The sequence below is a fragment of the Ptychodera flava genome, chromosome 2, assembly GCF_041260155.1.
Source record: "Ptychodera flava strain L36383 chromosome 2, AS_Pfla_20210202, whole genome shotgun sequence".
Lineage (NCBI taxonomy): Eukaryota > Metazoa > Hemichordata > Enteropneusta > Ptychoderidae > Ptychodera > Ptychodera flava.
The window spans coordinates 42,741,204-42,767,103 of NC_091929.1; the positions used below are offsets into that span (position 1 = coordinate 42,741,204).

Sequence of the window (25,900 nt, forward strand, 5' to 3'; positions counted from 1 at the left end):
AGTACTCAAGATTTTCACTCCAGCAGGGAACTTTGACTTCTATTGATATGCTAATAAGGATGTCGCTCGTTCGAACGTGAATAGCGTAACGGTCGGTCAGTACAGTGGAACTGTTTACACTGATATGGGGGTGAACAGATCGAAACCTGCAACATGCCTTCTTGTCAAACAAAATACGACCTTCTAAATTTATGTTTTATGAAATTTTTATTACATATCATGTTAAAAGGTATCACCAAATTTTGAAATAACTGTTTAATATAAAAGTTTACTCCATAGATTTTCGAGAAATGTTTTTGTAAGTAAAACCTAAACGTTAAGTGCAGGTGTTCTGATTGGGATCTATGGGTGTAACATGATCTGGAGGGAGCGAGTACGTTGCCCAGGGTCTATATGAATATGTCAACGGTGGTATAACTGATACCACACGGTGACTGATACCAGCCGTCTCCCTGACATGCCATGGATCAAACGGCAAGATCGACAGTGCAAATATATAAAAAAAATTGCGGCTAGATTTCCGAGATTGTTTAATTCCAACACTTAACTTTACGACTGAGCTCTCGAGAGTGTTTCAAATGTAAAACCACAAATAGGCCGTTTTTCTACAGCTTACCATGTGATGTTTAAAGTTGTACAAATTCAAGTTTTATTTCACGCGCGACGGTGTGAACGTGAATAGCGTGACGGTCGGTCAGATTTCATTAGCATATCTTTGAGGGAAAGTATTGCCAAACGATGTTTTACATCGATCAAACTTTTTCTAAATGAACAATTAAGAAATACTAGTAAAACATGAACCTGTACAACTTTACACATCACATCGTAATCTTTACAAAAGATCGTCTCTGAATCAGTTACTTGATTTCAGCCTCGTTTTCGCTCATCTCGCGAGAATCTCGAAACTCGACTATTGTAATCACACGTCATCTTGTTTATGAGACGTGTCTATGTACATTACATGAATTTGTTCCTGGTACAGATCCGTGTGACACATCAGCATTATTGATTGGTGCAAATACATAACAAGCTGAACTATCCGGAGCGACTTGCGGTATTTTAACACAACAACAAACCATCTAAGTTCTTTAGCTCGGACAGAAACTCTGAAAGGGCTGCAGTGCAGAAATACAACTTGGTCTTATACAGAAGCAAAGGTAAGATTTCACTACGCTACAGAATTTGGTCTGAGGGCTCTAAGCATGAACTTGACCGCATCGTGGCCTCTCTTCAGAGTCTAACGTGTTACTATTATATAAATTAACTACTATGATCTCTCTCAATGGTCAAAATGCATTGTAAAATTCAGCATGATCAGCACCTAACAAAAGGAAAGCGATTTACCCGGATGTAAAGCTTACCTGCCGACCACGCCGCCCTGGAAGATATCCCAGAATCAACCACTTCATCTTCGCTTCAAAAATGACGGCTATCTAGCGATACCGCGGTAAAGACGCTAAATTTTTAAACTAAATTTAAGGGGTAGACCCACCTTCCTTGAGTGATTTTGGTCATTTTTTGTTTTATGGTAAATTTTGAATCTGTCTAATATGGCCTTTGAGTGGACGATAAGTTTGAAACCATAACATACTCGGAAATGAGTTAGATTTTAACAAAAATGAACATTGTAGGCCAGTTCGCGTGCCGTGTTTTTCTTATGTCTTAACGGTTTCCAGATTAGTCAAGGCTATCTCAAGAGCGTAAGTAGATTACGTTAATTCCATCCGGAGGAGTGCGCATGCGTCAGTCTTCTTCCCAGCTGCCGGCAGGAAGTATGTCGTGGCTACTGAACATGCTTAAGGTAGCCGTCGATTGTAAAAGCATGGTCCACAAAAGCGAAATATCAAGCATATGACCGGGAATGAGAGAACAGTTAAAAAAATTGTCAGAGTTACAGTCAGGCTTAAAACTCCAGTTTCCGATGCGTTGAAAAGGTGTAAACTGGAAACTTGATGGTCGCAAGCGAGGACTGTAACGCATAACGCTTAGAGCTTCGAACAAAAAACTGGTGATACATCTTGCGCACAATTGAGAGGCTGCTCATTATAGTTTACGTTATTTTACCTCGTATTTAATAAATCTGTTCCCGTACAAAACAAATAACGGCTGAAAATTCAAATAGTAGGTCTTTGTCTTTACATGTTTTCCAAATAAAGTCCAGCTTTCAAAATTAATCGCCGCCGAAAACCAAAACGTACATTTGTGTCCGCTAACAAATGACGTGGACTCAATGCAAAGTAAAGTCTGACATTCAAAACTGATCCCGCCCCAATCAAACTAGGCTACTCTGAAAATCAAAAAATTACGTCTTTTTCTGATGACAGTTTACATGTTTGTCTGCACCTAATGAAGTCCGACATTCAAAATTGATCCAGCTCCGAACTAATTGCGACTGATCATGATAAAAATGTCAGATGATTTTTTTACGTCTGCAAATGCCCAGTGAAGTCCGTCAACCCAAACTGTTACCGCTTACGTTACGGCACAGTCCCTCAGAGGGACCGTGGTTACGGTTTACACGTAAAGCATGCAATGAAGATTACGTTCCTGTACGTCACCACAAGTTTTCTATCTTTTTTTGTGAAAATGGTTGCGACGTCTTTTTGTTTCGACAGTTGGGCGAGCAACATTCCTCTCAGTACAAATTAGAAACATGCCAATACTTGGAAAGCGCCGGTGTGTGCTCTGCCCGGTTTGGAAACGTGAGCTTATTGTTTTGTAAATTCTATGCGGGCACAGAGGGAACGTGATGCGGGTAACGCACGTACAGTTTTGCTATATTACATTAGAATGATGCCGTGATTTACAATGTAAACACAATGTTGACCTAGCATTTGTTTTTCAATCTGTACCAGAGCTAATCATAGGGCATATATAATTTATCTCGATCAACTCACGTCCCTCCACAAAACCGTGATCAACTGTTATTGGCGGACTTTTCATGAAGTGAGTCGAAGTCCAGGGTCGAAATCAATCTCGATTGAAAAGTATGCGATATTTCACAGCACAAATTAATTTCAGTATAGCTTTAAAATCATTGGGATTGAATTGTTATTTGGTAATTATAAACTTATGCGGTAAATTTAAAGAAACAAAAATTGGAATGATAGAAGTATTTCCATGAACTTGAAAAGAAATTAAACAACCATGAACGTGCTTTTTTCGAATCAGCAACTGCTTTTTCCTGTGGATAAACTCAATCACGCTGAAAAACAGCGTGCTGCTGGTCTGTCTGTCGTCGTTATTATAGTATTTCAATGGACAGTCGCCACCGTGAACGACGAATGCTCGTTTCCACATATCAGCCAACGCAATATTCAACTGTTTGACTGAAGTTCACGCATTTCATTACTTGTACAAAATTCGACCGTCGCGATTTTAGAATGACGCATTAAGTTAAAATTAATATCAGCGTGGTCACCGTGGCAGATTCATATCTGTTTTAGGTACTTGCCTCCATGGTACTCGCGAAGCCAAAACAAGTCGCTTTTAGAATTGTTCAAGTTTCGCGTCAGAATCGATTTATTTCAGTTTTTCGCCAACTTTTTATCTTACTATTAGGAAATCGTTTAAGATACCAAATATTGTCAGGTGTTATATTTAGTTTAGCCTAACGATGGGTTCTAACCTGGCACAACATAAAGTTAGCCCGGAACTGCTACTTCTGAGGTCGGAAACCGCGTTCATGTAGCTGTCCGTTTTTAGCTCCATGCCATTTTCAAGGCGGACTGTGGTCGTACTTCAACATGCAGTACGGAACTTAAAAGCTAACCATCGTCCGGGACGGAGAGCTAACGTACGCACGAACACGGCGTCTGAATGAACTTCGTCTTTGTCGGTATGTACCACATTGTAAATTCATTGTCACGTGTCTCTCTCCGGGCAGGAAGCTGAAAACGTGGTGACGATTGCGCAACCAAAAGAGAGGAAAACACAATGTCATCGGACTTGGCATGCAAAATCACATACTTTTACGAAGTATATACGCAGCCAGCCATTTCTTTGCTTTATAATTAAATTTTAACTGGTGCACTACAGTGCACAGTTAATACGCTAGTTTGTATTTAGCAAGAAGATTATCCCCAGATTTAGCTCGGAATGACAGTTGTGTAAATAAAGCCTAACGCTTACGCCGCGAACTGGCCGTTTCAGTGTTCATTTTCTTCCAATTTTCACGTCATGTATCATTTCATTCATAACACAAATTCAGACAATTGTGTAAAAAGTCCTGTACTTCATTATGGGCTGGGAATTTCCACCGAAAATGTGAGCGAACCGGAATTTTAGCTGACTTTGTGCGACTCCAAGGGTCGCATGTACATTTCTGCCATTTACTCCGTTCCGTTTTTGGCAATGTATCGCAACTTCTGGAGAGTGTAACTTGGTGCCACGTCGACGGATTAGCCTTATCTTTGCACAGGTTGTAGTTAGTGACTGTTTCTACAAAACCGTGTCTCAGAATTCCGATAATGTTCCAAAAACAAAAGATATCGTGACAAACGTGGACAAAAGCCGTTAATTTATTCAGAATCCACCACTTCTCACTTTCAAGGCTAATTGTGCAAAAACAAAGCGGAGTATCAAAAATCCAAGACACGGTTTTTTACACACCTCACCCTGCTATCGATTGCAGTAAACGGATTACCAATGGCCATCACCCTCTCGTACTTATACTTTTTTAAGTGAAAAAACTCAAAAACACATATTTTTGAGCAAAACAAACACACGCAAACAGGTTTTCAATTTTTCTTACAATTTTCGTAATCTTCAATTCTCGAGCTATCCAAACATATACTACATGTCCGGTTAAAGATTCATTTTAATGGTGAAAAATCAGGTTGAAGATAAGTGTCTGCCAATGTGGGTCTCCCCCTTAAGAGCCACTATGTATTTTCTAGTAAACTCATTTCACGTCTACGACATTTTATTGCCTTATGTACAAGGTGTAACCTCCACAAATGTAATAATCTCCACAAATGTAATATCAACCACAATTGTAATAAAATAGGGAAGACTGTTTAACACTACGATCCTTTAACGTTTTTCGAAAATTGCCGTACTTTCTTAATCAATCGCCTCAAATTCGTCTTCAGTGGATATATTGTGTGGAATAATCGATATATTGTCTGTATTCCTATGTTGTCCCACTTGAAGTTTGCTCCTTCACTAGGGATGCCAGGATTTCTAATTTTGTTCTACTGTGTTCAAGGTAGTGTTCGTATTGTGTTTTACTAGATTGAAATATGGATATATGTTCTCGTCAACATGTTTTGTGTCGTAAGTTTATGTTATGATGTCTTATATTTCTCTGCTATTTATTGTGAGTCATCTGTCATAAACTTTGTGTGGTGTCACTGGTTGATAAGTTATTTTGACGCTTCCTTATTATGTAATTATCAGTGTCTAGAACTGCTGTTCCACTTCCATTATCTAACGGTTTGATCAGTACCTCGCCGTTTTCTGATAGCGTTCTCAATGTAATAATTCTATTCTGTGTTTGGAAAGGAAACCCAGTTTCAGGAAAGTATGCAATAACATTACACTAGTCTTATTAAAGTTAATTATTTACTCAGGGCATTGATAAACAAATGATCATATGCAAGTTCATTACACAATGACTTTTATTACATTTATGGTTAATTTGTTTATTACATTTGTGGTTCGGGTTGTTACATTAATGGTTGACTATTTTATTACATTTGTGGTTGATTTTATTACAATTGTGGTTGATATTACATTTGTGGAGATTATTACATTTGTGGAGGTTACACAAGGCAGTGGTATTTTTTTACGAATTTTCATTAGTTCTACGCATGGATTTTTGATCGAAAAATTGATGCTTTGTAAAGTTTGGTCAAACATCCAATGTATTCACTTTTCCCCGGACGTTTTTCGATGAAAGTCATATGGTCAACCAGGTCAATGTAGTATCATTCGACTCTTAATGGTACGAAATGTGTCAAACTGTCATCCGACCCCTATCGTTTTCACGTAATGGGGGCTTTCTTTCTGCCTACTTTTAGCGATTTTCTAAAATGTGGACGCCTTATGTAAACATAGCCAGGCCGCTAGGCCTGCAGCTTGGGGCCGGGGCAGCAGGTCACCTCGACCCTGTCCGTTTCGACCCAAGTAATTCACACCCTCTTGTCGTTGTTTGTGGTCAAATCAATCCCGGTGCCTTAGTCACTTCGACCTCAGTCACTTTTCATGTTACATGTACCTGACAACGTTTTACTGAGTACATATGCAACTTGTTTCTGTGAGAAAAACTGCTGGCTTCGCTACAACAATCCACGGGACTGTGAACAATCTGATACTTGTGGGAGGCCTGGGGTACCCCGGCCCCATTGTCATTTACTGACTAGGGAACGTGTCATACTGAAGTGGGGATGGATAAAGCATGTCATTTACTGATTTTTGGAAATAAGGCATTCGTCATTATCGCAATTGCTTGCCGTATGCGGCAAGATTGGATGAGCGAAGCCGATCCGCTCGCCTTGGTGTCTTGACGCCAAATGAGCCTATTTCCGGTTTAGGCGTTGGCCTTACAGCAATGCATTATAGGATATCTTCCAGGGCGGCGTGCCTGCCGACCCAGCTTCTTGTCATTGTATCTTGAATATTTCTTGCATTTGCACAATGTAATATAAAATAATATTTGGGTTGGAGGCTGTATCCGAATCCTTGCTAGTACACCTCCGTTACTATATTTCAGACAAAATGATGATTGATGATTTTCTTTTTCATGCATATTAATTTTTTGTTTTGTTTGTCAATTGCAAGTTTATGTTCTTTAACCCGAAGTTCGTGGAAACACTCACTATTTGGCTTGTCTAGTCAGCCTCTATTTGTGTAAAATGTACTTTTTAGCATTTATATTTGAATTTTTGTCCATACCAAAATTCGCTGGCGATCAATGACCATCTACACATGTGCAGGCTGATTTGACAAGCTCGACATAGTGTATTGCAACTTCCTTTGGGAGTAGAACAATTTAACAAACAAATTAGTAAAACATATCAAAGTTAAAGTTACTTTTGATTTATTATGGCCTCTATCTCTGTAATTAGAGGTACAGGTATTGAGGGTATTTGGTTGAAGATGTAAGACTGCTGGTGTGAAAATTATCATATTTGGCATCCTTGAGATGATTATTTCACTCAATTAATACACTAATGTTCCTCCAATAGCTCTTATACAGGCAAACAAATACATGTGACACAATTTATAACATCATTATCGTAGAATTAAATACATGGACAATGCTGTTATTTGGGATGATGGCGTTTTGAGCTCTAAGGCTTGAATTTTGAAACTTGCACGAGCTTCCAAATATTCCACAGGTCTTCTCGGTGAGAATATAAACCCTGGTTTTCAGACGGCCAGCTTCAAGGGAAGAATATTATAATAATTATAACAGATTATAATCCAAACAGGTCTGTATAATCAACTACCTCAAAAGACATTAGCCATCAGGTACACATCCTGAAAGAAAGGAAGCTACCGGATAAAGACTGAAAAGAGGAAACAATTTACAAACTGAAAAAGGACAAATGGAGTATGTTTATGCAAATTGAAACATTTATCCTCCATAAAAAGAACTTTCTTGAAATGTCAGAGTGGCTCATAAATATCAAATATGTGATTATCATAAACTTAACCTTATTTCTTTCCAGATGCATATTCATTGAAAAAAAGTGACAATAGTGATTAGGTCAAAGGTCAAAGGTCAAACAAGTTGTTTACCTATAACTGGTACTTATGGAATACTAGCTGGTAACCACATCCTCCATATCCTGCCATGCCTAACACTTTCTCACTTTTTATTTGCCAAGTCACTTAACCTTTTTCCTGCCAAGTTCATATTTCAGCATCAGGTCAAGTTGGTTAAAACAAGTGACGCAAAACATGTCCCATATGATGCATTTTAACAAAGATATTAAGGTCCCTGAAGACAGAGATACTGTAAACATGATTTTTACAGACTAAAGCAGCTACAACATACCAAGCCAAGTGGGTGAAAATACATATGGTTTTGTCTCGATACCGCTTTTACTGACTTGGTGGATGGGGAAGTGATAGTGTCTGGCAGGAAAGGGTAAAGTGCAGTATTGAGCAAAACATATTCATATTTTCACCCACTTGGTTTGGCATATGTATGAGCAAAAATCATGTATGTACATTGTAGATTGCTAGCCTGTGGGAGATCACATTCAGATTTGTTAAAATCATGGTAGAATTCACGTATTTGTACCGGTAGTTGTGGGGCATCTTTTGTGTTTTTTGTTGAAGAATTTTCTCTGAAAGCACCCTTTTAATTTGTTTGAAATTATATTGTATGCAGGTAATATAAGCTAGGTGTCACTGTAGTCAGGTTTGTTCAAATTATGCTGGAATTTTGTTAAGATGCAAGGTATGGGAAATGTTATACTTCCTTGGTTTTAACCAACTTGACCTAATGAGGATTTATGAACTTGGCAGAATAAGGGTTAAATAAAAGTGACAGTCCGTGAAGGTATATCACCACAAGACTAGTATGGAAATTTGTAGCTAGCAAGGAAATAAACCTTCTCCGTGGTCTTAGCAGTGTCATATATCAGTGTCAATATCATAAGTGAAGCAATGTTATATCATTACATCGTGCATTTGGATTCCATTGAGGATAATTAACTTTTCAAAATTTTTTTCATTTACGAGATAAAATCACACAAACAGCACTGCAAAGGTGGCACACCATGTCTCTGTGGAACTAGTACCATATCATATTGGGTCATGCCTTGAGCACTAAGATGCCACTGTTTACCAGATTGGATGGACTAGAGCATGGTCCCTCCCCATGACTAGAGCGTTTCAAAGAGGACTTTGCTGTTTACTGTAATGAATGAGAGTCTCAGATAATTGCAAATAAGGTCGCATTTGGTATTTTCTCTAAAGTGAATTCTCAGATTAAGTTTCACTTCCTGTTTATAAGGGGTCAAAGATACCTGAAAATACTAGACATTTCAAATGATGTTCTTTGTAAGAGATGTAATATTTTAACTTGTTTGTCCGTTATTGCACAGCACTTGATGTAAGAAATATCCTTAGTAAATATTATACCTATTTTACATTTTCTACAGATAATATTTCAGTGAAAAAGGAAAGCCTGTTTGAGAAGAAATTCTGACAAGATGGATAAAGTGTCCTTTGACGACACCCTCATAAGAGACAGATATATGGAGCCACGAGTGAAATCATCAACACTGGTTGTGTTTGCTTTCCTTCAAATTATGTTTGGTGGCATCCTGATATTCATGGGTTTTGTGGCCATAAACCTTGAGTGTTCCTTTGCTTACACCGGGATGCCAATATATGCTGGAGTGTTGGTAAGTTACACAGGGCTCCTTGGAACTTCTTAAACATTGCTCTTTCTGAAAAAGTCATCTGTAGAAATTCTGTTAATTACATGAATTTTCATGTATTCTTGCGTGGCAGTCTGAGTATTTTGAAAATTCCAAAATTTGAACACCCTCCAAATCACTCCGAAATGCCATTTTGCAGCTTAAATTCAGGTGAAAATGTAGAAAATGACTTTGAAGTTCTTTACAGTGATTACATTTGCTGTAAGTGTCCCGGACAACATTTTTAGTACAGTTCAGAAAACCCCTTTCTTTAATGTACCTTTGCATATTATGTTACAGGTGATAATAACAGGGTTGATTGGCATTGTGTCTGCATTGAGAAAGACAGATCAAATGGTAAGACCCAACTCACGTCTAGTAGTTTTCAGCTTCACATTCCCTAAAACAGACAGGGGCTATAAAGTCGTTTCTACTCTTTTCCATTTTCACCGACACTGAACCAACAAAACAACATATTTTTTGTAGAGTTTAGATGTCTACATTGTTTGTAGGAATAGTAGGCAACATGCAAACTAGACATACTATCTAAATTTAAGGAGGTGCCGACATTATCAGGCATATATCAAAACAACACCACACATTGTCCCATATACCACTCAGAATGCATACATAGTTTGCAAAGGATTGTTTGTGCAAATCTGTTTGTGTTGTTTTGACTACCGATATGTCTGATCTCCTTTGAGACGACATTCAAACTTTCACAGAGTTGATTTCTTTGTGATCGACTGACATTACTGCTACAGATGTAGATGATAGTTACACCTGACAGTGTTATATCTCTTGCCGACAGTTCAGCGTAAACTACTGTAATATACTACTGAACAATATGTTTGGTATCAGTTTACTGGCCAATCGAATTCATTTCAGGACTTTTCCAGTTTTGCAAAAGCAGCCATGAATGTAAAGGCTCTATTGAAAATGTGAAATCTAAATCTCTCCACACTATTGTTCAGTGTAACAAGACCACACCTGCTTACCCTGATTCCTCATTACCAGGTCCACACTCATCATTGATACTGTTTTAATGGGTTATTTGGGCAAAACCATTGTGGTTAAAGGGTGAAGTCATGTTCTGAACGGTCTTGCTGCAAGAAAACATGTTATATCACTGTAGAACCTTTTATTTTCAGAATGTATTAGCATACTTACACCACTATCCATCAGTTAATTTTATTCTCACGTTTCATAATTTCATGTGTATTTTTTACTACATATTTAAATTTTTAGAGTTTCACACATTTTTAGTTCGTCTGTGGGGACTTATTGATTGGGTCATGTCCGTCCGTGTGTCAGTGCGTCAGTCCGTCCGTTCACGCAGATATCTCAGACATACCCTGGTCAATTTCTTTCAAACTTTGCACAAGGATAGTACCCTACCCCATACAGATGCACGTCGATTTGTTTCACTATGCAATCAAATTTGACCGTGTTAGAGGACTTTTAGTTTTCACCTTCATAGACTCCCGTGTATAAGGCACTTCTCTATAGACTCCCATGTATAAGTCAGTTCCTGAACAGTTCTGTCTCCTGCTAGACAGAGGATGGCCCGGATTGAACCACAACACTCGGATTTAACACAGTGCCGCCATATGGGTCTCAACACCATATGGCCTTTATTCAACTCCTGGTCAAGGGTCACATACAAGGGTGTGCCTAATTAACACAGTATAACATCATTTTGGGTTAATACAATACATCCCTTCCACTTTTCAGACAACATGTCCCCTTCACTCAGAGTTCATGTCCATACTTGTCTTAGTTACTTTTAGTGTCCTCAGTTTATCTCTGAAAATAACACTTAACTATTCAAAAATCGAGTTAACACAATGACAATATCTCAAGTCAGTTTAAACACGAAATTTCCAAAAATAAACATCATAACAACATCCTAAATCTGCTAATCTTTGGGCAAGGGGTGGACTACCCTTTAAAAACCCATGCTGGCAAACCTGGAAATTATTCTTACCCGTTTGAGGTTTGACCAGTCCTAACTAACTCAGTTTCATAGTCATCCAAATATTTTGGTGGATGGATAACACGTTGTGGTCGAGAATGCTGTTCAGGCACATTTTACATTCAGAATCTTTATGGATAAAAGTACATATGAATTGAACAAATATTATTCTGGGTGTTGTATATCGTAAACCGGGCACTCCTGTACGTTGACGCCTTTACGGAGGATATTGAAAATGCACTGTACAAGGTTAAATCGACAATGTGTGATTGTATATTGGTAGGTGACTTCAACATAGATTATTTAAAGCTCAACAGCCAGCAGGTCTGTAGTTATAACAATACTCTTGCCAGTCTTAACTTTCAGCAACTTATTACCGTTCCAACTCGTATGTCAAGCCATTCAAAGACAACTATCGACCATGTATACTGTAACTTTACAGACCGTTTTGTAAATTGTGGTGTTATTACAGCTGATGTTGCGGACCACTTCCCAATATTTGCTACCTTTGAAAACCTACTTTCAGTCTTTGAGAGTCCTCACCAGGTATCAGCTCAAATACGGAGTTTTGTTAATTATGACAAAGCTCTTTTTCAAAGAGCGTTGTTTGATATAAACTGGGACACAGTTCTGTCAAGCAATGATGTTAATAATGCCTACAACAGTTTGCAGATATTTTCACTGATGTTTTTATGGAATTTGCCCCATTGGTCACTAGGAATAGAAAAAAAACCAAGTCCAGAAAACCATGGATCACAAAAGGGTTAAGGAAGTCAATTTATACTAAATATAGGATATACCGGAAAGTAGCTAAAAGTAATTTCGAGCCCCTTTAAAAGCTAGATTTAATGTCTACAGGAATATGTTGACGTCTTTAATAAGGAAGTCAAAAAAAATGTATTACTGTGATAAATTCAGTGATAGTTGTACAGATTCAAAAAAATGTTGGAAGCTTATTAATGAGATCCTTGGGAAAACAGGTCAAACAAGTACTAATCTTCCCAACAAAATCATTGACAATACAGGGATTATTACGGACCCTTCACATATTGTTCAGAAGTTCAACGATTTTTTCTCTCACATGGTAGTAACTTAGCAGATAAAATCACAAGAAGTACCAGCCAAAGAAACTTTCACAAATCACCCATTCCACTAGCATTTTCCTTCATCCAGTAACAGCTGAAGATGTAATCAGCGAGATTTTGTGCCTTAATCCTGCCAAGTCATCAGGACATGACAATATTTCTTGCTCGATTGCTGATTGACGCTGCTGTGGCTATCTCAAAACCCTTGTCTCATATCATTAACCTTTCTCTCCAGCATGGTGTCTTTCCCGATTCTCTCAAGATCGCAAAAGTCATTCCAATCTATAAAAAGGGATGTCCACATGACGTTAACAATTACCGACCAATTTCAATTTCCCCCAACTGAGCAAAATTTTTGAAAAAATCATCAACAAACAATTGGTTTCATTTTTAGATAAGCATAAACTTATTCATCCCCATCAATATGGTTTTAGGAAAAACCACAGTTGCAAACTGGCTCTTATCAATGTTGTTAATGATATGTTACGCAATCTTGATGACGGCAACATTGTGCTTGGAATTTACTTAGATCTAAAGAAAGCGTTTGACACTATTGATCACAAGATTCTTATTGACAAACTCCATCTGTACGGCATTCGAGGAACAGCTTGTGATTGGTTCAAGAGCTACTTGACTAATAGAAAACAATATGCAGTGCATGTAATTATGTTTCAACTCTTAGTCCCATTGGCTACGGTGTTCCTCAGGGATCAATTCTAGGGCCCATTCTTTTTCTTATTTACATTAATGATCTCCCAGATTGTACGTCGTACTTCACTTCAAACCTCTTCGCTGATGACTCTAATTTTTTCCACTCCTTCACAAGTAACACGCTTGATATCAACGATACCAACGTTGAATTTAATAACATTGTGAACTGGTGCTCAGATAACAGTTTGACCATTAACCAGGACAAAACAAATTATGTTATTTTCTCTACTTATCATCGTTCTTACGTTAAAAACGGACAGATTAGTATCTATTCAAATGAGATTAGTAACGTTGAGCATGTTTCACACCTTGGAGTAGAGATTGACAGCCACTTGTCCTGGAACATCACATTAATAAAGTCTGTACAAAAATCAGTCCAAAAATTGGTTTATTAGCAAAAATCAGACACTTAGTTCCAAAACACATCCTTATTATGCTCTATAATGTCTTTATTCTTCCTCATATTTCATACTGTTTGGAGATATGGGAAGCACATACCATTCTGCTTTACTCCCTATCCACAAACTTATGAAAAAGATAGTTAGAATTATTACCTTTAAGTCACCCACTACTCCAAGTGAACAGATCTTTAAGGAATTAAATATTTAGAACATATACAATCAGTTTGAATATCAGATTGGGATTTTCATTCATGACCTTTGTCAAGTAATCTACCCCATAGCGTCAATGATTACTTTTCCTTGCCCACTCACAAATATACCACTAGATCAGTTTCCAACTCTTCCTTTCTGTTACCAAAATGCAAACTTCGCCTTGGTCAATTCTCTTTCAGTTATCACGGTGCTAAAATCTGGAATAGGCTTCCACTTTCCATTAGGAACATTTCACATCGTAAACAGTTCAAGCATGCCCTAAAATCTTTCATTATCAATAAATCGTGATTTCCTCGTGTAAGTTTTGCCCACTTTACTTTTTCATTTGTATTTAAGACTATGTTATTGTTCTTTTGGGAGCCAGATTTAAATTAGCTTCACATAAGCTATTTCTAGCTCCCCGTCACATCTCTGCCCTACAAGCATGTAAAATATGGTTACGATTCTTACCTTTTTTTCCTGTTCTAAGCTTATGTATTTTGTAAATCAAGATTTATATAATTTTTTTTTGGTTCCATAGGATAAAGAATTACATCAACAAGTATGTAGTAAAGACAATGGAACTTTACAAGAAATGTGACGAATAAATAAATAAATAAATAAATAAATAGACTCGGCCTCAATTTCATCCTCCATTTTCACAGTGGGTTGATCATCTGGATTCTCCTGTATCTTGTCAGAATCATACAATTTCTTTACATGCGACCTGTTTCGTTTATACCTCACACCTGTTGGCGATTGTATGGCTACCTGACTTTCATATCTATAAATCACTTTGTACGGTGTCTCTTAATATCGCATTGACAATTTGTTCAATTGTCTTTGTTAAAGTAAGACTTTATCACCTGTCTGTACCTCGCTGTCATGCGCATTCCGACGGTTATCTGCATAATCTTTAACCTTCTGTTTCATTTCTCCATCTCTGTCTCTAACTGCAATATCGTCTTCTCTTTTTGTGTTTTCCATGACCTCGGGTAACTTGGTCTGGATCTCACAACGAAACATCAACTCGGATGGCGCAACTCCTGTAGTTGAATGAGGGGTTGTTCTGTATGCCATAAGGAATTTATTTAGTTCTTTCCTCCAATTCGGATGCTGCACTTGTGCAATTTTCATTGCTTTCAGGAGTGTCGAATTCTGTCTCTCCACTTCGCCGTTTGCTTGCGGCCACAGTGGGGTTGTACGACGGTGAGCTATGCCATGCTCCTGAATATAGTCATCAAGTTCTTGTGACGAAAATTGTGGTCCATTATCAGCTTTGATAGAAACTCATGGGTATCCATGGGTGACAAATCTGTTGTCTAGAGCTTCTATTATTTTCTAACTTGTCACGGTTCTCATAATGTCCACCTCAATGTAGCGACTGTAATAGTCAACCGTAACAAGCAGATATTCCCCCGAAGGCAAAGGACCAAGTAAATCAGTGGCGATCTCTTCCCATGGACTCTGTGGCAATGGCGTCGACTTTACTGGCTCTGGATCGGATGGTTGGCTAACTAGCTGGCATCCGAAACATGCTCTACATTTCCGTTTGGCATCCTGATCTATGCCTGGCCACCATACTTTAGTGCGTAGCGTCATTTTTGTCTTAACAATGCCCTGATGCCCTTTGTGGGCCAAGTCAAGTACTTGTGCTCTGTACTTCCGCAGCATTACGATCCTTGTTCCTCTCAGTAGTACTTTACCAACTACTGCTAGTTCGCTTCTTACAGCTTTGTATCCTAATGGACAACAACGCCAGTCATCTGATTTGACACATCTTCTGACTGTACTCAACTCCTCATCTTCATAATGATTCTTGCTCAATTTTCTGTATTGGCAATGCACAAGGTGCAGCGTTTCCTGCAACGAACCGAATATATTCTTCTGCCTCATTTAATTCCCAGGTCTTATCTGTTTGGTTGCTGATCAAACGTGATAGTGAATCGGCAATGTTCAGTGAACCTGGTATGTATTTCACTGCAAAGTTGTAGGGCTGAAGGCGTAAAACCAAGCGTTCAATACGTGCCGATGGCTTCGAACGCTTTGAATAAATGTAAGTCAGCGGTTTATGATCCGTTAGCAGTTCGAACTTGATCCCATACAAATATACATGGAAGTGTTCGCATGCCCAAACCAGCGCCAAGGCCTCTTTTTCCATCTGTGAGTAGCGACATTCAACACTGGTTAGACTTCTGCATGCGTAGCTGACAGCACGCCTTTCACCATTCTGCGACTGAATCAAGACAGCGCCAAGACCTACTGGACTCGCGTCCGCAATGACCTGGGTTTCTGTATTCTTGTCAAAATAGGCCAATGTGTCAGCCTTTGCTAGTGCTTGCTTCAGACGACTAAATGCCTGTTTCTGATCCATACCCCATACAAACTTTGTGTTTTGACGGGTTAGTTCTCTGAGCGGCTCCGCAATGGTAGCCAAGTCTGGAATGTATCTGGCTGAGAAATTAACCAAACCCAAGTATAATTACGACAGGACTGACCCATGGAGTCGGGCCCTCCACTTTCTCAATTACGTCCCGCTTTGTAAGGGACGATTCAGAATTTACTTCCAGGGGGAGGGTGGAGGATTTTCTATTTTCTCGGTGATTTTTTTCCATGGCCCCCCTAGTAAATTATAGAAAAAATCTATGGCCCCCCCCCTCATCTTTCCTGTTTTTTTTCCATGGCCCCCCCTGATATATACATGCATGCTTATAGGTACATTATAGACATATCTAGTCTAACAAGTTGTAGGAACTGTAGGGCCTAGTGGACATTAATCGATGATATAACAAATCATTTTAGGGTTATGTGACTATAAAAAGAATGATTTGCAGGGACTGCAAGTGGCACACTTTTGGAAAGGGTAGCAATAAACATATCTGGTTGTAAATTTCTAAAGAAAAGTTAATTACTAAATATGAATACTTTTTTCGTTATGTCTCACTGATACATATGATGCACACAAAGACAAGCAAAGATGTCAGTTAGAAATGGTGAACAGAAAATCAGGGAGCAGATAATTGGCAAAGTGATATATATCTTGAAGTTTAATGGTACATCATTTGCAGATATCCAGATATTTCTGGAAAGTGAGATGTACATGTACATGCACACGTTCAGCATACATTTTCATTTGATGATACTGAATATTTGCAGACTCACGGTGAAAGTTTAAACATAAGGAATTAAAATTGGTGAAAGCCAACTTGTTTTTAATTTTCTCTTTTTTTCTAATTTGGTTATCATAAAACCAAGTAGCTGCCACTGAAAGCACAAATGCTGAGGAATATTTTAGAACATTTCTTGGACAAAACACCTTATCCAAAACATGAATTCACATTTTATTCTGCTCATTCCATTCACAATCCAATGTTCATATTAAAATGCAGACAACCCTGTGCAAGTCAAAATTCACATTTTGTCAGCAGTATTTTTCAAGATTGACAGAGCATGCATATTTCAAACTTTTTTAACAAACTTTAATTTAAAATAGTCATGATGCGCATGTTTTCAGATGACACGAAACAATAAATGTTAATTGTTTTTTTGCCTTTTCTGCCAGCCGCCACTGTGAAATCTTTGATTATACATATCAGAATGAATGGGACACATAAGTATTAGCATCAATACACAATGTGTAAGCCTATCCACATTTCTCCTAGCCTCATACACACTGAGATCACTTCTTGGACTACAGCAAATTTCTTGTGTACACAATATTTCAACAATCCGACACCATAGCATTGCCGCAGTGCCACATGATCTTCTGGATGCACATACAGGATTATTGGAAAATCAACCCTTTTGTAAATTTTTCACCATATATTTTTGACAGTAATACATAATATTTTTATTTTCAACATTAAAAAACTATTCGCTGAAAAGCACCTTGAAGATGAGACGGCCATAAATTTATTTTCAAAAGTTTATAGTAGATGTAAGCACTGTAAAAAGTTATGTAGAACATTTAAAAATTTAGAAAGGGTAAAATTGATCACTGCATGAAAATCCTAGAATACTTACTGTATTAACATGGATTATTGCCTGTATTTTAGCTGAAGAGTGCATATACAGATGAATACAGTCAAGAATCCATTTTTTGTATTCAGCAAGCCTGTATTCAGTGGATGTGAATTCACGTGTATACACTATAATACAGGCAACTCATTAATGTGAATTTATCTGAATTATTGGGTTTTCATGCAGTGGATGAGAATGAAGCATAGAAAAAAGGAGCAGAAAAGAAGAGTAGCAGTAGCAGTAGTTTACTCAAAGGATGAAGTGGGTGTATATTTGGGGTAAAAAACCTCAATTTTTGTATTATGATAAATTTATTTAAGTCAAAATCTAGACAGTATTTCTGAAATGTAATATTTCACTTGAAAGGAGAGTATTCATGTAGAAAAAACAACTATTTCATTTGGCATTATCCATCCTCATTTTAAAATTGTAGGGGTTTAAAGACTGACACTCTAATAATTGATTAAAATCATGATCAGCAAAATTAAAATGCCTCTTATTAAAAATGTAAGAGCTTTATTGCCAAACCAAACCAATTGATAGTTGTTGTGTTATATAGCATTTAAAAACAAAATGTGAAATTTCAGAATATTTGACCCAGCCGCAGTGGAGTTAAATTCTTTAGAAATTTTGAAATTGGGAGGCAAAAGAAGCCAAGAAATCGGGTGATTTGCATACCTTTGCATAAATTAACACTTCTTTATCATGCAACTTTCAACTGCTTTACAAGCTACAAGGTAAACCCAACCTTAAAAAGACATTTGCTGTAATTTTTAGCATTTGTTCAATGTTCATCTCTATGTATCAGCATTTGTTTGTTATTCTATCACTACATAGAACACCCAATGCTGTATTTAGCAACATACCAGTGTGAACATAAATGACCATTGTTATTGTTGATAAATGAATTCTAGTCTGGACTTGATCTGAGATCTCTTTTCAACAAAAACAACCCTGACTGTTCACTGTATGGTTTGTATGACATGCTAAATACTGGACATTTCATAACGCTTCAGGGAGGGAGAACAAGATACTGCTATAGATGCATAAAACAAACCACTATGAATATTACCGAATTTGGCAGCTAAAGGAGTTTAACTAAACATGTTGAGTTTATCTGTCACCCAGGTAGCGTTTATGGTTCTCTTTTGTAGAGATCAGAAATTCTGGGCAAATATTGAATTGATGTTTTTTTTTCCTTGCCCCCCTAAAAGATTGTGGTATTTTTGTCTGGCCCCCCTAAATTTTCTTGGGAAAAATGGGTGCCCCCCCCCCTGAAAATCCTCCAGCCCCCCTGGAAGTAAATTCTGAATCGTCCCTAAGCTCATCCAATTTGGCTTCCAGCTTTGACCTCATACTAAAGGGAATACGTCTTGGGTTTTGTGCCACTGGTGGTACTGAAGGGTCGACATGTATTTCAGCCTGGTATCCTTTCAACATGCCAAGGCCCTCAAAACATTGTCGGTACTTGTCATAGATATATGTCGATTCAATTGAATTTGCTTGTAAGCCCACCTTCAGTACACCTAGTTTCTCTGCACTGGTACGACCCAACAAAGATCTGCCATGCACGCCTTTAATGACATATACTTCAATTTCTGTCTTGTTATCGGCTAGTACTGCTTCAGCATGAAATTTGCCCAATAGTTCGATGGGTTTATTTGTAGCATACGAATATAGCTTCTTCGAGGTCAGCTCAGTTTTGCACTTAATACCCTGGGACTTCAATGATTTCCACACGTCTTCATTTACAATATTGCAAGTGGCACCAGAGTCAATCAGCATGTCCGCTATCGTCACACCACCTACGTTTACATTCACAGTGTCACCCTTGAATTTCTCATCAAGTATGAAGACATACTCTTGATTGTCTGTGACTTTGTTGACAGTAGGCTGTACCTTATCACTGTCCCTTTACGTCTCTTTCTCTGGGTACTCTGTTTTGTTTTGCAAACACTTGCGTAATGTCCGACTTTATGGCACTTGTTGCACGTTGCCGATCGTGCTGGACAATCTTTGTCTTTTGCAAAATGACCTTCCCGATTACAGCGAAAACAGGGGCCTTTCTTCTTAACTGATATTGCAGACTTCTTTGGCTTTGTGTAAACTCTATTTACTTCTTGTTTAACAGTAGCGCCTTCCATTTGGTGAATTTGGACGTCTATGGCCTCCATAGCTGTCAGGTCTGATTTTTGGCATATAGGGATTAATTAGCAATACAATTTTTTTTTCAAAATGTCACGTGACCTCGATGACATTTGACCTTGATTATTATATATATATGCATAACTCAGTAACCACAACTTCAATACCCTCCAATTTTGATAGGATATTAGACCTTAAGATGTCATATCTAGTACCTTATTTATTATGCAAATATGTATTTCTTGGCTGGCCAATACAGCTAGAGGTCTGATCTTTTTTCACGATTTAGAACCATAACTTAGACATGCCTCATGTGTTTCAAATTGGGAATAACGACATAGACCTATGTGCCCATAGATCTCAACATATACACTCCAGTAATACTTAATGACCACATTTCCCTGCCCAATCAAGACTAATACTCCTATTATAAGTTAGGACTATGTCATTGTCAATGACTTGTTCATCGTAAAGTGCCTCCTTAACATACATCTTATTTGTTGCTTGCAGACTCTGACGTCTTTGGTGTTTTCGTTCTTATCGGCAACATTTTGTGCAGTAGCATTGGTCATAGTAATGGCAGTTGCTTTGTATTCAGAAGACTATTGGAGTTACAGCATTGAGGAATTGGCCGGCACAAACCATGTAGGTAGACTAATCCCCTGAGAGCGGAAAAATTCCGCATTACCGAATTAACGGCTTATGACTCCCCAGAGAGTAAATAAACTACCGATCAAGTAGAACAAAAGATCACAATGTTTATGAATATGACATCACCCGTGATATTTGTAGAGCAATCACCAATTGACAGTCAGTTCACACCTCAAGTAAGGTATCTTTTCATATGGAAATGATTTCGAACCTACAGCGTTTGTGCCGGGGAATCTTGGCATGAGAGAGAAATGTTGGAATAGTGATGGTACTTACAATGAAACTTGTCTCCATGAACGTAACAAGCCAATGGTATGTGACATTATATAGTCTTTTCTCGTCCTAGGTGTACATGATCTCATTTGATTGTGTGATTGTACAGAGGATGCTTCAGATCAATGATATGTACATGTATTTTAAAATCACCTAGTGAATAAAATCTGCCCTGCAGATATGCTGACATGTGTGAACCTATTCTACCTGTACATAGCATTTATTTTGATATTTTGGGATATTGCCCATCCCAACGGTAATGTTTTCTCCTCAGTCAGATTTGGTGATAGCTCAAAAGATGGCTGGCATAATACTTGTAGTTTTCTTTCAATGGATGCCTTTGCAATTCTTCATTCAAAACCATGATAGCCGTTAACTTTAAAAAGCAAAGCTCAAACATGTTATTATTTGAGGACAACTCAATCTTTAGACATAGCGGTATTTCCATGAAGTGAAGGTTAATCCTTTCTACCAGGCTCCATAGACAAACCGTAGAAATAAATACCACTTGGGAGAAAGAGGATTAACTAATGATGAGATGCAATCACTTGATCATCACCTCTTGTCAGATTTTCAAACCCCAATTTTGTTGTCCTTTAAATTGTAGTCTGCACATTTTCATGATGAGTAGAGCACAAATTGAGAGTTGTCATTTGTGTGAAGAGAAAAGACTGATTGCAGAAATTTTTTTACATAAAAAGTTGATAAAGTGACTTGGGAACAGCATAGGTGTTTGAGAATGGTTTAGTCTACTTAATCTTGGTAATATGTTGCAAAAACCAGCTAAAGTATTCAGCATCACACTGAATAACATCAAAAGTTCTGGCAATGTGCAGGGACTTGGAAGGTTATATATCTGATTGCTACTAGTCATTTTTACAGCAACCTAAGAAGTCTGAAACTAGGGCTTAGTCTCCGCCTGATTGGCTGTAGGGATATGTGTCAATAAGAAAATAAGTTTCAGCCAACCAATTGGCTAAAAGCTTCCAAGGCGCTGCATATTAGCCCAAGTTTACAACGAGTAGAGCAACCAATAGAAATGTGACTAAAATTGATCAAATTTGTTGAGAAAGTAATGTGAGCTACTCATTGATATGGAAGATTTAATAATCACACCATCACATCTGTACAAGAATCAGTTTTCCATGCTTAATATCACTTTCCGTTTCTGCAGTCAACTTTAGTATAATAACATCTTTCCATACTGTCAGAAGCAAATTTTCTTGAACAGAAATTTATGGATTTGGTCAATTGAATTTAGACATGTTGTAACATTGATGCATATGCTTGGCCATATTTGAGTTGCAAGTCAAAATTTATTCACACCTAAAATAAAATTCTGTTGCCTCCAGTTTTCCCCTTCAGGTTTTGAGTGAATGCGCATCTTAGACTTTTGTGACGAAAGGCACGGAGACCTCAGAGGCAGCCATGTTGCGTCTTCTGCATACATCATCATTTATCGAGTTAAATCTGGTTACATAGTCACTGCCTACTCTGAAGGCGTACGCATACAATGTGTAGGTAGCAACTGCACCACCAACGAGCGCTAAAAGTCAAAAAGGGAAAATCAGCACTGAGATCGCATTCCGTCCCATTGTTTATGTTTATTGTTACCAAAACTAATACTGATGTATTGTTACCAAAACTAATACTGATCAAAATGATGAAACTAAAGTTGCATTAAACTAGAAATTCCACTGGGAGGGCAGTCGGAGACACTTTGCAAATAGTGCACAAATAAGCCTCAGTTAGAACACTGGTTGGCTCTAATGTTCATGCTAGTTGCCACTCTTGATTTGTACTGACTTTACACACGTCTGTTTTTTCGCTCTATGCAGCAGAAAAAGCAAGCTGTCGATACTTTCATCATGATGATGGCTATATGCGAGGGAGTTGTCGCCTTCATAAATGGAATTCTCTGCAGCGGGATTCTCTGTTGCCGCTGGAACCAGGGATGCTGCATCCAGGCCAATGTGAGTACATATGTTTCGATTTTAATATTCACTAAACATACACATGTAGAGGAACTAACCAGTACTTCCAAAATGTGTTCTGTCATTAAAGTTTGCCTTTGTTGCCTATTAGTCAAACAGGAGAGATGTCAGTTATTTTAGGAATTATGTCCCTGGTTGCATGCGTAGGATAGGTTACTCTTTGATGAGATAGAAAAGTGAAAAGTAACCTGCCTGATAGGAACATGGGAAATGAGTTACCATTGAGGATCTTTGTGAGGTGTACATTTAGCTATGTTGTCAACCGTCCGTTTGAAAATGACCTGACGGTCACGATGTCCATTGTGAATTAAACATTTGACTTGCATTGTACTTCTCACCAGGATCGCTCTTCTGTAGAAACTGACTTAATTTTGTACTTATCCATATCATGGCTTTGATACCCAGTATGTATATGGTACCTTATTGTTCTGCATTCACTAACAGGAAAAGAAAACTGGACACTGACTATGTAAGAAATGGAGTACAAACAATCAGTCTATAAAAGTTGCAAGCAAATTTTCTTCTGTTGCCTAAAATTTTTTTTAAGGTAGTATGCACCTCGAAAGTGAAAGACTTAAACTTTTGCTCTAACTTTCCTCAAGGAATCTTTCAATCATTCTTTTTCAAAATCAAGAATAAAAATAGGGGGTCACCGTGCAAATTTTGGTACTAGAGAAACAAATTACCCAAGATTTACCGATATTAGAAATTCAAAATGGCCGCCATCCCTGTGTTAACTCTATGGAGAGAAATAAAATTTTTCGAATTTTGAAAAACTAAGCCGGTGAAAAGTTTTCTTTCACCGAGAGCTTTAAAACGAACCCCCACATGTGGTATATCAGAAGAGAATTGTAAAAGTTTGAGAGTCCGAATGTCTGTCCCCGAGGTGCGTTCTACCTTAATGCAGTATGGTTTTGTCACTTGTTTGTGATGCAATGCACCATTATTGGGGACTCAAGTAAACGTTTACCATAAAAGGGTTAAGGAGGATATACTGTACTGATGATAATATTATGTTCTTCTACAGACTTCCAGCATGCAATCATGTTGGAAGGGGTTTTGGAAATCAGCTATACCATGCTGCCAGCCTCCACAGGTATGGTGTTTGCTCATGTAATTTCTGTTACAGTTGCTTGTTACTTCTCATGACCTTAAATATGATTGTGCCACCTAAGTGAATAAAAAAAATTCTCAGGCTGTCAATCAGATTTTCAATATGGCAGATTTCTACAGGTAAAACACACAAGATTACAGAAACAAAATTAAAGTTTTAGGTTCTCTTTGTACAGGAATTTAATACCAGAAGCATCTAAAAGGTGAACAGAGAAATGTTTTTAGTTACATTCATGAACAAGCAGAACTTTTTGCCATGGCAGCAATTCCATTAGTTTATGGCGCGTAATGCATGCCAAAATTAACACCCGTTTTCTTACACCATTGACGGAATTTTTCCACTAGTCATCCACATTCGGCTTGGCGATTTCTGAACCCACTCACTGAATTATTCAAGTGGTTACCGATTTATGAACCCACTTACTGCATCCTTCACGTGGTCAGCGATTTCTGAACCCACTCACTTACATTCAAATGGTCAGCGATTTCTGAACCCATTCGCTGAATTATTCATGTGGTCAGCGATTTCTCAACCCACTCACTGAATTCTTCATGTGGTCAGCGATTTCTCAGCCCACTCACTGAATCCTTCAACTGGTTAGCGATTTCTGAACCAACTCATTTACATTCAAGTGGTTAGCGATTTCTGAACTCACTCGCTGAATCCTTTAACTAGTTAGCGATTTCTGAACCCACTGACCAAATCCTTCAAGTGGTCAGCGATTGCTAAACCAACTCACCGCATCCTTTAGCTACTCGCCTTCATTCCGCTAGGCACCCCAGCAGACTTGATATTTTTTCTATCATAATCCGGTCACTCAAAAAGAGACTCGTCAAATTCACTCACGGATTCTTAAGGTGGCTGACCATTACGCTAGGGGGTCTTTATCAAAGCTTGGAAGATGTGACCCGAAAATGAATCTTTACTGAGTAAGTCATTGATACCACAGGCTCTAGAGTCAATGCAGGCGAACCGCTAGCCGTCACTGATACAATAAAAATCAATTGATTTTTATTGTATCAGTGACGGCTAGCGGTTCGCCTGCATTGACTCTAGAGCCTGTGATTGATACTGAATCGCATGGTTCGCACGCCAAGCCCGCCCGTGTACAATTAACAGTAAAAGGAGTGAAAAATGACTTCTTGTCCGGACCAGAAGTCAGGCTTTCTTGACACACAAGACGAAACGTAATTGACACCACCGTGCGTGCTACGCAAGCGCAGTCCCTCTATGGATAGAGGGACTGTGACGCAAATTTTGTTTTACTGTGGCGTCCATAGAAACCTATGCTCTTCGAAAAGGTTTTGCCAATCGAAACTGGAGACTCAGCTAAAGACGCACAAAAGTTGGGCGAAATACCGGAAAGATATAAATATGTAAGTGTGCACAGATTGTTCCGAATATAATGAGCAGCCCCTAGCCGTGCAGACAAACGTCTTGAACAACTACGGAGGCAGTCGATTGTAATGTAAGCTTTGCACTAAGCTAAGCACTGCATTGCACGTTGTGACCGACGGTACGGAGATCAAGTTTGCTGAATGAATTGAGAGAGAAAAACATATATAAATAAAAATTCAATATTTCACCATCGTAATCATTGAACTAGTCGTTTTTTCCATTATGCAGTATTATGAAAATTTCGTTGAAAATAAATGACGGGACTGCTTCTGCTCCGTCTACTCAAACGAAATTTGGTGTACGGCCGGGCTACGCTGTATTTTATTTATTTATTTATTATCCGTGTTCACAATAATGACATTGGCTCAGAAAGAAAGAGAAGGGGAAGAAAATGTATAACACTGAAAAGTTTTCAGATTCACTTCATTTAAATTAGCTCAGAAGTGATTAAACTTTCTGTCTGAAAATCCGTTACAATTCTTTCATGTATTTTGCAAACAACATGAACAATGCAACTGTCAGTACATGACAAAAAGTATTTAAAAAGAGAATCATTGTCAA

The 25,900-nt window shown here is 38.1% G+C and overlaps 1 protein-coding gene across 3 annotated transcripts in view; it reads left to right on the forward strand.

Annotated features, from left to right (window-relative positions):
• Window positions 1-25,900, forward strand: part of LOC139121447 (uncharacterized) — a 35,891-nt gene that overhangs the window by 811 nt on the left and 9,180 nt on the right. The window contains exons 1-7 of one of the 3 annotated variants that reach the window (XM_070686324.1): window positions 902-1,157; window positions 7,344-7,436; window positions 9,120-9,365; window positions 9,681-9,737; window positions 20,420-20,554; window positions 22,672-22,806; window positions 23,855-23,923. In XM_070686324.1, coding sequence (XP_070542425.1) covers window positions 9,171-9,365; window positions 9,681-9,737; window positions 20,420-20,554; window positions 22,672-22,806; window positions 23,855-23,923 — 591 coding nt within the window. In that variant the 5' untranslated portion in view covers window positions 902-1,157; window positions 7,344-7,436; window positions 9,120-9,170. Of the gene's footprint in view, window positions 1-898; window positions 1,158-7,343; window positions 7,437-9,119; window positions 9,366-9,680; window positions 9,738-20,419; window positions 20,555-22,671; window positions 22,807-23,854; window positions 23,924-25,900 lie in introns of those variants that run through there. The other 2 variants (XM_070686317.1, XM_070686333.1) reach the window with 2 other exon arrangements.